The sequence below is a fragment of the Wolffia australiana genome, chromosome 10, assembly GCF_029677425.1.
Source record: "Wolffia australiana isolate 7733 chromosome 10, ASM2967742v1".
Taxonomy (NCBI): Eukaryota; Viridiplantae; Streptophyta; class Magnoliopsida; order Alismatales; family Araceae; genus Wolffia; species Wolffia australiana.
Genome location: NC_135844.1, coordinates 2,279,006 through 2,296,086, shown reverse-complemented (window position 1 = coordinate 2,296,086; position 17,081 = coordinate 2,279,006). Strand labels below are relative to the sequence as shown.

Here is a 17,081-nt window from a genome sequence, read left to right as displayed (position 1 = left end):
CCCTTGTGCAAGCGATAAGCTTCAATCTCGGATGACGGGATGACGGACGGCCATTATCGCCCTTTGACGGGACGGGACAAAACGGGATTTCCAGGCAGTCGTCCGTTATAGGGTTGGACGCACCTGATAACGGAACGGACACACTGTAAACTACGCTATTAAAGCGTAGTTTGATAGCGCAACGGGTGTCAGGGTTCCGTCCCGTTCCGTTGTTAAAAGAATACAGGATGACGGACTGGGTCACGTCCCGTTTCGTTCGTATCCGTTCAGAAGAGATGATTTATACCTGATCTCTATTGTTTTCTTTTTGCCCTTGTCTTGGCGCTTTCAATCATAGAGTCATTGCCCCTCTTATCTGGTCATCTGTCCTTTCCCTTGGTTGCATGAACCAATTATCTTGATAAACATATAATATTGCTGGTTGAACTTTGAGGGAGTGTTGGGGTAAAAATTTCATGATTTCAACATGGTTGTTTTTGAGTTGAGAACATCCAATTGTCAAACATATGGAGTTATTGCTGACATGCAGTGATATCATCCAGTTTCAAGCAACAAGACTTTTACTTGGATTTTGTTAAGATACAGGCATGTGGACATCTTGAAATACTCTTAAACAGGTATGTACCACATGGCTGTATGCCAATGGATAAGCCAGAATCTAGAAGGATAGATGTGTGGTCAACTTACCTCCGAGGTACGCTGTCGTATGGGAATCCTTTGTGCCTCATTGTGGAGGCTTGTGTGGACAGGCATGTTGGTTTGTGCATACAGAAGTACTAGGAGAAAGAAACAAACTCCCTTGGGATAGGACTGAGAAATAATCCAAACCTGGATAGAAATGTTGATGTATAAGCCCAAGTAGAAACAATCATCTGGATCTTTAATATGATTTTATTCTCCCACCCGAAGGAAATATTCTACTATGTGCATATAGAAGGGTAAACCTTTTGGAGGAGAGTGAAATATGGAGATAGCATCTAATCTCTTTGGACAGATTCAGGATATCCTCTAATCCTAGTAGTGACAGTCTTCTTTTCCATAGCCTCCACCACCTCCTAAAATCATAGTCTAGCCTACTGAAACCATAACTCTATTAATGTAGGCAATACAAAAAAATGTACACTTACTTTGTTTTCTGATAAGGTTGATTTCCCAATGGTTTGCTATGTTCAACTCATAAAAGAAAAGCAAAAAAAAAGGTTACAGAAATGAAATATTTTTAATTTTATTATTATTAATATTTTTAGAATTTTGAATTTTTTCTAAAAAACTATTTTCATATTTTTAAATAATTTCTCTAAAACTTAATGGAAATATTTAATACTGTTAGATAAATAGATATTTATATTATTGATTTTCTCAATATTTTTTAAATCGGTATTTGATAAAGTTAATAAATGATTAATATAAATAACAAAATAGTCATAAGTGTTGATATTTATAATAAGGGGTAGGAACTAATATGAATATGCCAGTGATCAATAATATAACACGCATAGATTTACAAAATGTTGATGGAAGATATATTCATGTTTAAAAAATTGATCAGAATTTAACAATACTAACCAGTGGAGGTGTTGTTTATAATAATACAAATAGTTAAATATGATTAGGTCCATCATTTCTTACTGACCTTAAATAAATGGCTTACTCAAACCAATGCCATTGATTATTTTTCTGGTTTGCGGTTTATACTGAAAGGAAACAAAATTTAACTAAGCTTTTAAATCATGATTTGACAGTATTGGTTTTACCGAAGTATAAGTATCTGTTTTGTTTTTTCAAGTAAACGGATACTGAGACTGATACCATATCCCTAAGTATGACATATAGAAGATTGAGATAATAGTACTGTTCAAATGGATAATATAAACTGATAATATTGAGATTATTAATGATATAAATTATTACCCTTAAGATAAGCCCCAATTTAGTTCTCAGCCGACATTCAAATGGGAATTATGTCTGTTGATACAATGCGTACATCTGTTGGCACAAAGCAATGTGGTTGGGACGATAAGCAAACTCAATACCGAGAAAGTACCTCGATGTCGAAAGATCACGAGTCACAAAATGTTGGTGGAGGTAGGCCTTGGTTGCAGCGATGCCTGCTTCATCACTCCTAATGAGGATAATACCATCAACATATACTGCCTGCACAACATATCCCATAGGAATTTGCTTCCGCATAACGGTGGGATCCGACACAGTGGAGACGAAGCCGTAAGAAAATAAAAGGTTAGAGAACTGGTGAAACCAAGCGCGAGGACTTTGTTTAAGACCATAGATGGCCTTCTGCAGTCGGTACACCGCAGAAGACTCCCCCTGAGTAACATACCCAAGTCGGTACACTTGTTCCACAAGATCACCATAGAGGAAGGCATTGGAGACATCAAGTTGTGGAGAGACCATGCTTGATTGAGAGCGACCGATAAGAGGACATGGATGGAGCTGAGCTAGGCCACGAGAGAGAAGGTCTCAGCGTAGTCGAGCCCATACACTTGGGAGAAACCCCAAGCGACGAGACGCGCCTTATACTATGCAACAGAGCCATCAGGATTGTACTTAAGGGAGTAACCACATTAGTGTCCAATGGTCGAGGCACCAGCTGTCAGGTGTCCCATTGAAGAAATGCGAAGTATTCTGCATACATAGTCGCCTTCCACTCCAGTACCTGCAAAGCTTCAGAAATACGACTTGGGAATTGACCCAGTTATTACGGAGAGTGCAAAGGCACGATATAAGGGCGATAGATGGGCAGAGGAGACATGATGACCAATAGGATGTTGGGTACATTGGCAGGTCCCTTTTCGGAGAGCGATTTGAAGGTCAAGGTCAGTGAGTGGACAAGCAGGTGAGGATGAGGCAGGGGTGGAAGAGATGGGTCCCGCGTATCGTCAAGAGCCTCAGTATCATCGTTGCGTTTGGAGAGTGGTGGAGTGGAGTTATCTCCAGTAGAGTCCATCGGATGATCCGAGGAAGAGGACTTTGGTGCGGATGAAGGTACAATAGGAGTAAGCAAGGGGCCCTAAGTATTTGGAGTAGCAGCAGAGATGGGAGTAGGAACCAGGGGTGACAGTGTGAAATAAGGAATATCCTCATGGAATGTAACGTCTGCAGACATAATGTAGCCTCGCGTAGAAGGAAACACACGCGGTACCCCTCCTAAGTTCGGGAATACCCCACAAAGACCCCCTTGAGAGCACGAGGAGCCAACTTCGATAATCCCGGAGTATGATATTGTACAAATGTAGTGCAACCAAAAGCTTGTGGAGGTAATGGAAATACTATAGGATTAGGTCAAAGTCGTTGGACAGGAATAGCACCACTGAGTGCGCACGGAGGGCATACAATTAGCCAGGAACGTGGCAGTAAGGACAACATCAGACCACATATAGATAGGAACAACACCATATCCTGCACAGAATTCTTGTAGATTGTGTTGAAAAAATTCAAGGGCATTGTCCGTTCATAGTACCTTTGGGGCAGTATTATACTGCGTGATGACCTCCATAACAAACTGTTGGACCATGTCAAGAACTTGGCTCCGATACTCCAATACATCAAGTGTAGTCATCCACAAAAATAATATATGATAACACCCTAAATCCGGTCTTTATTTCAAGAAAATTAACACAATTTTATGCATTTAACGAGATTAAAATGGGATTTTTATCATATATTTACATGTAATTAATGTTCCAAGTGATTTCTGATTTTCCCTAATTTTCTGTTAATTTTATGAACTTTTGAGATTTATTTAAGCTTGAAATAATTATTTTTAAATGAAAATGGTAGGTTTAAAATTTAATGTTGAGGTTAATTAGTGTGGGGATGAATTATTGAATTTCATAGAATTTTATAGAATTTTCTGGAATTTTCTAGGATTTTTTAGGAATTTATTGGATTTTTCTGGGTTTTATTTGAGGAAGAAATAAATTTTTAAAGAGGAAAAAGATATATTTATAAGGATAAAATGAGTGTTAAAGATTCTCCAACTTCGAGGGGCTTTTCGTAGATACGTGTTGCAATTATACCCCTAAAAACAGCTCTCAGTCATTTCGGCAGGGGCATAGATACAATTATGTAAAAGTTGCAGGGATTTAATTGAAAATTGTCATGGTATTTTTTGTGATTTTAGGAAAAATTCAGAGGAGTGAAAGCAAAGAAGGGCACACACACTAATAATTGTGGGCGGTGTCCAACGGCAATTTCACGTTTTAAAAAGGATGTCTGTGAAAAATGTCCAGGCGATTTTTTCGGGCGTCGACGTGGCCTCATCTTAGTCGTCAGATGAGAATCCAAGAGCGCTTGGTGATGGCGACCACAGGGTGGTAAGTTCACCGCCCTTGCCGCACATACAAAGCGCACGCACGGGCGGTAACGTAGCATGTTTTTATTCATCGACTCTGTGGAAAACGCATGTAATATGCATTTTAAATTTATACAACCAGTTTTTTTGATATTTTTCCTTTGTTTTTATTTTCGCTAGGGGGTACGTGGCGCTCAGCGATCAAAACCAAAAAAAGGAATTCAAAATGCATCCGCCAATGAGAAAGCGACGCATCATTGTGTGTTTAAAAAGAAAATTAATAAATAAATAGATTTAAATCCAACGGCTAAAATTGGTTTAAATTCATTTATTCATAACTTTTGATCCTGAAGTCCGATTGAGATGATTTTTTTATGGATTAGCTCGTCTTGACCTCCTCTTTAATCTGTATGTTTGATCATTCATATCAAGCCTACATTGATAGATAAAATTTAATTACTAAATGGGGGTAAAATGGTAATTTTTACCATGTAACTTAAGTATAAAAGCTGAATTTCGAGAGGGGGAGCTCATTCTGGATGGTGCTCTATCACAGCTGCAAGACAGAGGAGCTCTAGGTTGGATCAACCTATTTGGTACCTTTTTTCTTCTTTGTATTTGAACTTAGTGTATTTTGGATGATGTTTTAGTTAAATTTCTTCTTCGTTCTTCTTGATCTTGGTCTGAACTTCAAAATCACTAGGCTTGAGCAAAATGTACAAGCCCTTACTGAGATTGAGAGTAGAGATTGAGAGATTTACGTAACTATTCCAAGTGCACATTGAAAAAACTATAAAAAAAATCTTCATTTTCGAGGAGATTAAAATTCCCTTTTTATTATCTAATAGTGTAGTTATTTCTGAATTATCAAACCTACAAAACCAACCAAACCAAATCAAAATTTCCCTCTCAACCTCTCTAATTGACTCCCTTGACCCTTCTCTTTGGATCAAAGAAGCCAATCTAGAGCCCCTTATTTCTTCTATTCCTCTCATCTCTTCTACCCCCGTTTCTAACTTCTTTGTCTAATTAGGTTGTCTTGATCTTCATTGAAGATCAAATTAACTCTAATTAAGGTTGAATTACTCAAGCAAAGCATCAAATTGGATTCCTTACTAGCTTCCCTGGGACGAAACATTTACTTATCACTACATATCTTAAGTAGGAGTTTATAAATTTTTATTGTATAAGCCAAAATTGACAACGACAAGGGATTAAATTTGGTAAATTTGACCCTTATTTTTGGCTGTAGGTCTAGCTACATCGAGTGTATTCATCCACAAAAACAGTATAATAACGTCCTCCAGAATGCGAGAGATGTTGTGCAAGTCCCCATATGTCACAATGCACCAGATCAAATGGGAGAGATGATTATATGCCCACACTTGCAGGATATGATGATCAATGATGTTTCCCTAATTCACTTGATTCACATTTGAAATCACACACATTTATCCATGGTAAAGCTTCCTTAAGTTTTGAAAAACTTGGATGTCCCAAACAATAGTGCCACAAAAAAGAGGAATGAGAGGAACACTGTGAAGCTGAAAGTGAAAATAAAGTGCATAGTCCGGCTGATGGCGTATCTGGCATGAGCTCGTAGATTCTACGTCCGTTCTCACGCCCAGTCAATTCCTCTGCCCTGTACGAAGATCCTGGAAGATGTAATGATAAGGGTAGAAGAAGACACCGCAGTTAAGAGCCTTGGTAATGGCACTGATGGAGAGGAGATTGGTGGGAAAGCCAGGGACATGAAGGACATTATGAATGGTTAAGGAAGATGTGGCCCGGGTGACTCCCGATCCTTTGACAGGACATGGACGCCCATCAGCTATATGGACGGTAGGGATTGAGGTATCAGGATGGTAGGAACTCAGGATAGAGGGGGTACCCGTTGAGGGCCGAAGCCCTTGAGTCAATTACCCAAGTAATATTAGAAGCTGAGAGGGCGGACATACCTGGAGTGGACGAATTCTCTCCGGCATATGAAGCTAGGCTGGTTGATGCAGTCGCTAGAGTGTGCAATGCGGAAGCGCATGAAGCTTGACGATATGCATGCTCTGCCGGAGACACTGCTATCTGATAACCCACAACGGTAGAGGCAGCAGATGGATTCATTGATGGCATGGAGGAAGCTGATGTGCTCGATGCAGCAGATGTAGACCTGCCCCCATAGGTAGCTAGTCCCCATGATGGCTTCCCAAACTCCTTCCAATATTTTTCAGCCGGATGCGACATCTTCCCACAATACTTGCAGGGAGGGAAGGCATTTCAGGGTTTTCTCGAGGCGGTTTCTCTGCCGGAAGATTTTGGGGGACCTCCGGACATAGCTAGAGCAGACACATCTGCAGATGAGGGTGCAGGTAGGATCAACACACTATCATGCACCCGAAGGGCGCCAGAGAAGATTTCCTCTATGGGCATCACCCGGGATCCATCAAGTACTTGTCTGCGAATCACGTTCGCAAGCTCTGGTCTCATCCCACCTAGGAAGGCGCCAGCCCGAAGCTCATCTCTCTACCGCGTCAGTGTGTCAGGATCCATCGATGGGGATTGATATACTGCGATATCTGTGATGATGGATTCCATTGCACCGTAATAGTCTTGGAGGGATCGAGAACCTTGTTTGCATGCAAACAAATCCTCATATAGCCGTACAATCCTGCTGACATTGCTTTTGTTAGCATACATCGTCGCTAGCCGCTGCCAGAGTACACGAGCCATTAGAGTTCTATTGATTGGTTGCATGATTTTGTTGTCTACAATCTGACACAACCACATACATACTGCCAACTCGAGATAGCTCCACTCAGCATATGAAGGGTCTCGGCCAGTGGGGGATCAGTCATATGTTGTAGAGGACGATGAGCATTCAGGAATTCCATGAATGCAGTGGGCCTGGCACTTTAATTCGTCCCGTCAAACATGTATGCAGGACGAGTGAGGGCTGTCATAATCGAATGACGCGGATGAGAAGCTCTGAGAGGGGCCGCCATACTGCCCGAGCTTGTCTGATCGATAGGAGCATTAGTCTTGTTATCAGCCATAGAGATGACTTTTGACGTTTATAAGAATGCCATGAGGGTGACTACCAATGAGGAGGATGAAGTCGCCACTGAGAGGAAGAGAGATAGGACTGCCCCTTGGAGAGATCACCGCCGATGAAATGAAGGTACGAACGAGATAGAGAGATTGCCGCTGTCAGATACGATCACCACCGGCTAGAGAAGATCGCCACCATCTCTTTGATCCGCTCTGATACCATGTAGAAGCAAGGATCGATGATGGCGAGGAGGAGAGAGCGATCGGGAGAGAGAGGTAGGCAGCGACTAGAAAAATTAGGGCATTTACCCCTCTCGACGTGACTTAGAGATAAAAGAGAAAAGTAGAGAGGAGAGAAAAATGGGCTACACGTGAGCCCAATAAGAGAGAAGAAAGAAGGGAGAATGAGGGCCATTCCAACACAGAGAGAGAGAGAGAGAGAGAGAGAGGAAGAGAAAAGAGGGAGAAGGAAGAGAGAGGGGGAGAGATAGAGAGGGAGGGCGAGAGACAGAGAGAGGAAGAGAAAAGAGGGAGAAGGAGAGAAAGGGAGAGAGAGAGACAGAGAGAGAGAGAGATAGGGAGGGAGAGGGAGGAGACATAGAGAGATAGAGAGGAGAGAGAGGCAGAAAGATGCAGATATATACATATATATAGAGGTGAGAGAGAATTACATCTCCCAAGAGATGTAGTAATACCAAGGGGGAGAGCAGCACAAAGAGAGAGAGATGAAGGTATAGAGAGAAATAAAAGAGAGAGAGAGTGATAGAGAGAGAAAGAGAGAGATAGAATGAAAGAGAGAGAGATAGAAAGAAAGAGCGAGACAAAGAGATAGAGAGATAATGCCAGAGAGAGATAGAAAGAAAGAGCGAGATAGAGAGATAGAGAGATAGAAAGAAAGAAAGAAAGAGAGAGATAGAGAGATAGAGAGATAATGCCAGAGAGAGATAGAAAGAAAGAAAGAGAGATATAGAGAGATAGAGAGATAGAGAGATAATGCCAGAGAGTGATAGAAAGAAAGAAAGAGAGATAGAGCCAGAAAGATAGAAAGAGAGAGATAGAGAGAGAGAGATAGAAAGAAAGAGAGAGATAGAGAGATAGAAAGAAATATAGAAAGAGAGAGAAAGGTAGAGAGATATAGAGAGAAAGAAAGAAAGACAGAGAGATAGAGAGAAAGATAGAAAGAGAGAGACAGAGAGAAAGAAAGAGAGAGAATGAGAGAGAAAGATAGAACGAAAGAGAGAGATAGAGAGAATAGAGAGAGCAATATCGAAAGGGAGAAAGATAGAGAGAGACAGATAGAAAGAAAGAGAGATAGAGAGAATAGAGAGAGAATGCGAGAGAAAGATACAAAGAGAGAGAGACAGGACGAGAGAGATAGACTGATACAGAAAGAAAGAACCATAAAGAGAGAGAGAGAGAGAGATACAAAGAGAGAGTGAGACAGGACGAGAGAGATAGACTGATACAGAAAGAAAGAACCATAAAGAGAGAGAGAGAGAGAGATACAAAGAGAGAGTGAGACAGGACGAGAGAGATACAGAAAGAAAGAACCATAAAGAGAGAGAGAGAGAGAGAGAGAGAGAGAGAGAGAGAGAGAGAGAGAGATACAAAGAGAGAGTGAGACAGGACGAGAGAGATACAGAAAGAAAGAACCATAAAGAGAGAGAGAGAGAGAGAGAGAGATACAAAGAGAGAGAGAGAGACAGGACGAGAGAGATACAGAGACAGATACAGAAAGAAAGAAACATAAAGAGAGAGAGAGAGAGAGAGAGAGAGAGAGAGATACAAAGAGAGAGAGAGAGACAGGACGAGAGAGATACAGAGACTGATACAGAAAGAAAGAACCATAAAGAGAGAGAGAGAGAGAGAGAGAGAGAGATACAAAGAGAGAGAGAGAGACAGGACGAGAGAGATACAGAGACTGATACAGAAAGAAAGAACCATAAAGAGAGAGAGAGAGAGAGAGAGATACAAAGAGAGAGAGACAGGACGAGAGAGATACAGAGACTAATACAGACAGAAAGAGCCATAGAGAGAGAGAGAGATAGAGAGCGAGACAGGAAGAGAGAGAGAGCTAGAGAGAGAAAGAGGATTACATCTCCAGAAGAGAGAAACCAGCAGCAACAAAGGGTGGGGGAGAGAGCAGCCTGCACTCAACACCATGCCCTCCTCCTCCTCCTCCTCCTGCGCTCTCCTCCTCCCCACCTTCAAACCCTCCCCTGCTCTCCTCCCCCGCTATAAATTCTCCCCTCCCCCCCGCCTTTCCCGCCTTCCTCGCCCCGTCTCCGCCCTCTCCTCCGCCCTCTCCGCCGTTCCCGCCGTCGCCGCCAAGCCCTCCTTCGCCGAGGTCGCCCGCACGCTCGTCGAGCTCTCCTCCGCCGGCACGCTCTCCGCCGTCGGCCCCGACGGCTGGCCCCTCGCCGTCGGCGCTCGCTTCGTCGCCGACGCCGACGGCTCCCCCGCCGTCTGCCTCAAGAATTTCGCCTCCTCCAGCTTCTCCGTCGGCTCCCGATCCAGCTTCCACGTCCAGGTTGTTGCTATACTGAATTGATCTGATTTTGTTTTATGTTCAAACAATTTCTCTCGGTGGAGTTTATGTTAAAAAATTCAAAGTTTTTTTTTTTGGGATTGACAATCAAACTCCTCCGTATTCTTTCAATATTCGCTTAATTCAAGAATAATTCGATCCAATCTTGTTTTGAAATATTGCCGATCCAGATTCCACGTCCAGGTAGTTGCTATACTGAATTGATCTGATTTTTTTTAGCTCTGCTGCTGTTTTATGTTCAAAGAATAGTCTCGGTTGAGTTTCTGTTAAAAAATTCAAATTTTGTTTTTTTGGGATTAACAATCCATAGTCGGTTAGTCGACATTAGTCGAGATTTCAGCGATTAGTCGAGATTTCTCCCGGTTGTGTTTCTTTTCAAAGAATTAAAGATGTTTTCCTGCATATTGGTTCAATCTTCGCTTAATTCACGAATAATTTGCTCCAATCTTGATCCCAAATACTGCCGATCCAGCTTCCACGGCCAGTTACTTAGTGCTGAATTGATCTGATTTTTTTCGCGCTGCTGCTGTTTTATGCTTTGTACGCCAGTAATAGTTTCTGTTCAAGGAATCAGAGATGTTTTTTTGGGATTAACAATCTAGTTCCTGCATATTCTTTCAATCTTCGCTCTTTTCAAGAATAATTCGATCCAACCTTGATTTGAAATACTCCCGATCCAGCTTCCGTGTCCAGGTAATTAGTGCTGAATTACGCAGATTTGTTTAGCTCTGCTGTTGTTTTCTGCTTAATATGCCAGTAATTAATGGAGATTTCTCTCGGTAGAGTTTCGAGTGAAAGAATCAAATTTATTTTTTGGGATTAACAATCAAATGCCTGCTTATTTGTTCGATCTGGGCATTGTTCAAGAATAGTTCGATTCAATCTTGATTTGAACTATTGCCGAATCCCGATCCAGCTACTACGTCCAGGTAATTAGTACTTAAGTACCGTGTTTTTTAGGACTGTTGCAGTTTTATGCGCTCTTTACCGGGCATTAGTTGAGATTTCGCCCGATCCAGCTTCTCGGTCAAGTTTCTATTCATGAAGTCAAAATAGTTTTTTTGAGATGAAAATCAAGAATTTTTCGATCCAATAATGATGTCAAATATTATCGATCCAGCTTCCACGTCCAGTTAATTTGTACTAAATTGTTCATATTTAGCTCTGCTGCATTTCTATGCTTAGTATACCAGTAATTAATGGAGATTTCTCTCTGTTAAGTTTCTATTCAAGGAATGAAAGAAGTTTCATTGGGATAACAATCAGGTTTCGACATATTCTTTCAATATGCGTTTTTCTCAAGACTAATGTGACGCAATAATTCGATTCAACTGTGATTCAAATACTCTTTGTTGAAATACAACATCCCGCATAAATATAAAAAGTAGCGCCCTTGCCATTAGCTATAGCTTTTAGTGCGGCTGGTAACCGCTTGTATCAAACACTCCTGATTCAATCTTGATTTCAAATACTATACCTTCAATGGCGATTTTTGCAAAAAGGTGAAATAAATTCCGCCCAATAGTTTTGAATCAATCGTTTCTCTCTTTCAAATTTTATCCCTTTACTTTGGAGTTATTCACGCAAATACCAAATTATGAGTCTTTTCAGTACTATTCTTATTCATATTCAACGAAAGAAAGAAATATGAAAATAAAGATGGAGAGAAATTTAGAACTACTTGTTTTAAAAATTATGCTCCTTCAGTTTGGAGTTTTTCACGTCTAGGTTTGTTTTTCCTCCTCTTTCTTTCTTTTTTTCTTGTCGAAATTTAGCTATGAGACTTGTTTAGGACTCCTACAGTCATTATTTCTAGAACAGTAATTAGTGGGATTCTCCCTGAGTCGAGTTTTTGTTTTACGGATCAGTTAGGATGAAAACGTTTATGTAATAATAATCTACAAAAAATTGATAGAATTAAATTGCGTACAATGGGTTTAACACATCATTTCGAATCACTCGTTCTTTCCAGTTCTGCACCGTTTGTTCCTTGTTTTTCAAGAACAACCAAAATTAAGAGTCTTTTTTAGAACTCATGTACTCTTATTGTTGAATTCAAGTGCTTACCAACTGCGCAAAAAGATATAGCTAATAGCAAGGGTGCTTCTTTTCATCATTAATCAGGATATTGTTCTTCTAGAATCATTGTTCCAAAAAAAAATTGTTCTTCTAGAATCGTAATTAGTGGAAATTCCTCGGTCAAATTTTTTTTCAGCTGAACAAAATTTTTTTTGTGGGATGACAATCTAAAAGGGCTAATAGCACAAACACGATATTTCATATCAATCATTCTACGTCTTCAGTTTGGATTCTTTCTCGAATCAAGCATCTCGAATCATGTAATATTTGGAATCATATTGTTAGTCGGAATCCTGGATTTTTGAGTAATTTCTTTTCGTGAGGGTAAGACGTTATTACAGAATCAAGCAATTTTAAATCCTGGCTCTTTGAAAATGAAAGTTATAATCTCGAACCGTTTATTTTTGAATTCGAAAGATATTCAGATTCATCAATGTGTAAGTTATCAATTATTTGAAATTCTTTCTCTTCGAAAATCAAAGATATAATCCAGAACCGTGCATTTTGAACGAGGAATAGTTGAATTTGGAAAGATATTGAGATTCTTCAAGGCAAAATCAATTTATTATTTCAAACCGTGGATCTTTGATTTTCTTTTCATCAGAATGAGACATAAATTAACGAACCGAGCAGTTTTAATCGTGGATCTTCGAAAATCAAGCATAAGATTTTTAGCTGTGCATTTCAAGTACAAAATCTTCAATTGAGATGTAATCATACTGTTTTTTCAATTGAATTGCTATCGTCATCTCTGATGATCCTCAATTTCATGAACAGCTGGAGCAGAGCGGGCTAAGAACTCCTCAGTGCACAGTTTTGGGGACGCTCGACAAACCAGAGCCTGGACTTCTCGTCAATGTACTGTTTCTGTTCTTGCACGGTTCATAGTCGGCGATCAATCAAAGATTCAATCGATCATAAATTTCCATCCAATAACGATCAGACCTGATCAATTGATCAAATTTTTGACAGAGCAGAGTTTCGATTGATTCAGATTATCAGTCTCAATTGATCTAAACTTTGATCCAGCCAGAGTTTAGAATCATCAAAATTATCAGTCACATTGATGGAAATTTTGATCGCATAGTATCAATTGATCAAGATTATCAGTCGCGATTGATTGATCACGAATGATTCATCTCACCGATGAATCTTATGGATCGATTGATCTGGCAGGATCATATCGATCAATCATGATTGGCCTGATCAAGCAGAAAGTACATTCTCAATTTTTTTGAAAGGAAAAAAGAAGATTACCCGAGATCGGTAATCAACCTGATACTACAATAAATTAAAGAAGAGTTACGAGGACCAAACTGGTCGTCTCGTAATGTTCGTATTCTTCCAAACCAGCATGAAATAAAACTCTCCACTTTTTGAACGATGCCGTCCATCAAAGATGATAAGGACTTATATCCTCTCATCTGTCTAATTTTGCATCTCAAAGTGGAAATCATTTGGCTTGCCACGTGGCGACACCCTATTGGCCCGATCAGCACATTCGATTGACCTCCGATTCGGTCGAATCAGTCATATTGGCTGGTCACCGAATGGCGCTACCTATTGGTCGGATCAATCTCGACACGGCCCACCAATCAATCAGTTAGAGTGGTTTTCTGTTCTTGGTGTTCTTCAAATTATCTGACAGTATTATGCTTGTTGATTCTCTCAGGACCTTCAGAGAAAATGGGAGAGGAGATTCGGGGAGCACCTCGAGGAAAGGTTCTTGTATATGATCTCCGTCGATCGTGTCCTTTGCCTGGCTGATTTCGACGAGGTGCGCATTTGTTCTTCATTTCATATCATTTCGATTGAATTCGGTGAATTTTAAGAATTAGTATGCATCAGATTAATTTTAAGTGTTTGAAAGATTCTAAAGAATTTGAAGCAACAATTTCCCCAGGAACATCGTTGCAGTCGAATTTGATGAGTTATTTATCAGGACTTATTTTTATTCATCTCCATCAAATTTGAAAAGTTTGAACAGTATGAAAAAGATTTTTGGAGAACAATTCATCAGATTAATATCATTTCCAATGAATCTGAAGAACAGTATGAAGAAATTTTTAGAGCCCTTTTTGGGGAGCCAAAGAAAACAGATTATATTACTGAACAGCGAAATTAATTCTCGACTTGAGGATGGATTCAATCGGTGTTCATATCGTTAATTGGTTGCAGGACGGAAGTTTGGTGGACTCAACGGACTACGGGAACGCGGAGCCGGATCCGCTCCGGAGCTTTGCGGAGAGAATCGTAGAGGAGATGAACAGCAAACATTCCGAGGATGTTCTAAGACTCTCTCTCGCCCATATCCATACCGATTTCCAGGTAATGATTTAATTACAAACATTACATATCAAGCAGTACGAATCGATTTTCAATTGAATGCAAGAGTTTTTCGAATTCAAAGATTTTGAAAGTTTTGGAGGACTTTGTTGTGACGTGGTGATTTAGTTTTCAAAAATCGCTTTGGTCTGGCTTGAACTCGAAAGAGTAAAAATAATTATTCATTCGATTGATTTCATTTCGTTCTACGTTGAAGAGTTTGAAAGATTTTGAGGAACTTTACGAATAAAATTGTCTAGGTCGAATTTGCGAGTTTGAATTAAATTTTCAAACAAGCATTCCGAGGATATTCTGAGGATGTACTATTGTGATCTTTTAATGTGACGAGTTCGAAAGATATTGAAGAATTATTCATCCGATCGAAATCGTTTCCATGGAATTAGAAGCTTTTGAAGGATTTTGAAGCATTATCCATCAGATTAATATCATCTTGGCCGAATCTAAAAACTTTCAAACATTCTGCATGCAATATCAACTGATTAAGGTCTAATTCGAAACTTCTCGAAGAAATTATTCATTCGTTTGAGATTGCTTCGATCGAATTCGAAGAATTTGACAAAATTAACGGAATTCGAAGAACGATTCATCAGATTGATATCTTCACCTACCTCGAATTTGAAGATTTTGAACGTTTTAGAAGAATTTTGTTTCGAAGGTGATACCTTATTTTTTCCAAATTTTACTTTCATTTGGATCGAATTCGTACTTTCATTTCGCAGAACGATTCATGGGATTGATATCACCTTGCTCGAATCTGAAGAATTTGAAAGTTTGAGAAGAATTTACATAATTTGCGTCGAATTCAAACATATTCAGACCATACTCGAAAGATTTCAAAGTAGCTACTCATCCTTTTGATATCGTTTCGATAGAATTTTAAGGATTCGAAAAAATTAGAGGAATTCGAAGAACGATTCATCAGATCAATATAACCTCGCTCGAATTTGAAGATTTCAAACTTTGAGAAGAATTTTCATAATTTGCATCAAATCTAAACATATTCGAAAGATTTCAAAGCAGCTACTCATCCTTTTCATATCGTTTTAATCGAATTTGAAGGATTTGAAGAAATGGGAGGAATTCAAAGAACGGTCCATCAGTTTGAAATCACGTCGCTCGAATTTGAAGATTTCGAAAGTTTGAGACGAATTTTCATAGCTTGCATCAAATTCAAACATATTCGAAAGATTTCAAAGCAGCTACTCATCCTTTTAATATCGTTTTGATCGAATTTGAAGAATTCGAACTAATTAGAGGAATTCGAAGAACGATTCATCAGATTTATATCACCTCGCTCGAATTTGAAGATTTTGAAATGTCGAGTGGAATTTTCATAATTTCCATCAAATTCGAACATATTCAGACCATATTCCAAAGATTCCACTATCGTTTCGATCGAAATAGTTATCACCTCGCTCGAATTCAAAGATTTTGAAAGTTTGAGTGGAATTTTCATGATTTTCTTCGAATTCGAACATATTCAGACCATATCTTTGCAATATCGTTTCGTTCGAAATAGAAGGATTCGAATTAATTAGAGGAATTCAAAGAACGATTCATCAGATTGATATCACCTCGCTCGACTTTGAAGATTTTGAAAGCTTGAGATGAATTTTCATAATTTGCATCGAATTCAAACACATTCGAAATATTTCAAAGAATTTACTCATCCTTTTGATATCGTTTCAATCGAATTAAAAGGATTGGAAAGAACAATTCATCAGATTGATATCACCTCGCTCGAAGTTGAAGCGTTTGATCTACGAGGAAATCAAAAAACTGCCTGAAATTGAAAAATACAATGGCAGGTGGTGGACGCGAAGATGATCTGGGTGGACCGGCTAGGGTTTGATCTGTATTTATACTCGGAGAAGGAGATCTTCGAGGCTCGGATTCCCTTTCCGAGAGAGATCACCGACGAGAAGGGCGTCAAGTCGACCTTCAATTGCATGTCTCATCGGGCCTGGGAAGTGGAGAAGAACTACGCCCTTCCCGAATCGGAGAAGGTCGGGATCCTGAAGAAGGTCGGATCTTCCGCGTAGGAGTTTGGATCGGGATTTTTGAATAGTTTATCTTCTCCGGCAGTGATTGAGGTAAGTCGTGTATGTAGATCGATGATTTTAGTTTTTCCGATTTGATGAGAGAAGCTACATGATCTAGAGTTTAAGATTTTTTTGAATCGTTTAGTTTTCTTGAGCGGAAATTCAGAAGAACGGAAAGGTTCAATTCTCCCAAACTGAATTTGATTTTGAATTGATCATTTTCTGCATTAGAAATGGGACGAGTTTCTACATCGATTGCGAGAGAAGAGAGGAGAGAAACAAACTTTTAGAATCATTCATCTTCTGTTTCAGGAATCGGAAGAACAATCTAAATCTACTGCAAGAAAAGGTTAGGTTAGGTGCAAGGATCTAAGAAGAAATGAAGACATAGAGGAAGACGAGGAGGGTAACAAGTTGATCTAGTTCGGGCAGAAATCCTTCCAGTTGAGAAGAAATTCTCGGAACTGAGATCGATTTCGTGTGAAATATTATCTTCTGCATCAGAAATCGGAAGAAAAGCTGAAATCTACAGCAAGGAATTGTTAGGTTTAAGGACGATCCGCTGGCGTTTGAAGCGATCTACGGAGAAACGAAGACCTAGAGGAAGACGAGGAGAGGAACAACTTGATCTAGTTCGAGCGGAAATCCTATCAGTTGAGAACAAAATTCTCGGAACTGAGACGGATTACGTATGCAATATTCATCTTCTGCA

At 39.7% G+C, this 17,081-nt stretch overlaps 1 protein-coding gene and 1 long non-coding RNA gene across 4 annotated transcripts; one reads left to right on the top strand and one right to left on the bottom strand.

Annotated features, from left to right (window-relative positions):
• Window positions 1-5,762: 5,762 nt before the first annotated feature.
• On the bottom strand, window positions 5,763-7,657 carry LOC144708923 (uncharacterized). 2 transcript variants are annotated; one of them, XR_013582899.1, is made up of 2 exons: window positions 6,271-7,657; window positions 5,763-5,967 (listed from the first exon to the last, which is right to left on the bottom strand). It is a non-coding gene; the product is annotated as an uncharacterized LOC144708923 (long non-coding RNA). The 2 variants fall into 2 exon arrangements; XR_013582898.1 differs by having other exon boundaries at window positions 5,763-5,954.
• A 1,718-nt stretch (window positions 7,658-9,375) lies between these two features.
• On the top strand, window positions 9,376-16,898 carry PGR7 (proton gradient regulation 7). 2 transcript variants are annotated; one of them, XR_013582766.1, is made up of 6 exons: window positions 9,376-9,884; window positions 12,759-12,839; window positions 13,654-13,758; window positions 14,160-14,309; window positions 16,136-16,420; window positions 16,682-16,898. XR_013582766.1 is itself a non-coding variant. In XM_078581568.1 (5 exons), the coding sequence occupies exons 1-5, from the start codon at window positions 9,516-9,518 to the stop codon at window positions 16,367-16,369; spliced, it is 939 nt and encodes a 312-aa protein (XP_078437694.1). In that variant the 5' UTR covers window positions 9,377-9,515; the 3' UTR covers window positions 16,370-16,603. The 2 variants fall into 2 exon arrangements, 1 of the variants encoding a protein (XP_078437694.1); XM_078581568.1 differs by lacking the exon at window positions 16,682-16,898 and having other exon boundaries at window positions 9,377-9,884; window positions 16,136-16,603.
• The last annotated feature ends 183 nt before the right edge of the window (window positions 16,899-17,081 follow it).

Excerpts from the sequence above, each read along its gene's own strand:
- PGR7 (XM_078581568.1), top strand. The coding sequence starts at position 9,516 with ATGCCCTCCTCCTCCTCCTCCTCCTGCGCTCTCCTCCTCCCCACCTTC. Across the intron at positions 9,885-12,758 it reads GATCCAGCTTCCACGTCCAG|CTGGAGCAGAGCGGGCTAAG; the intron begins GTTGTTGCTATA and ends TTTCATGAACAG. Across the intron at positions 13,759-14,159 it reads GCCTGGCTGATTTCGACGAG|GACGGAAGTTTGGTGGACTC; the intron begins GTGCGCATTTGT and ends AATTGGTTGCAG.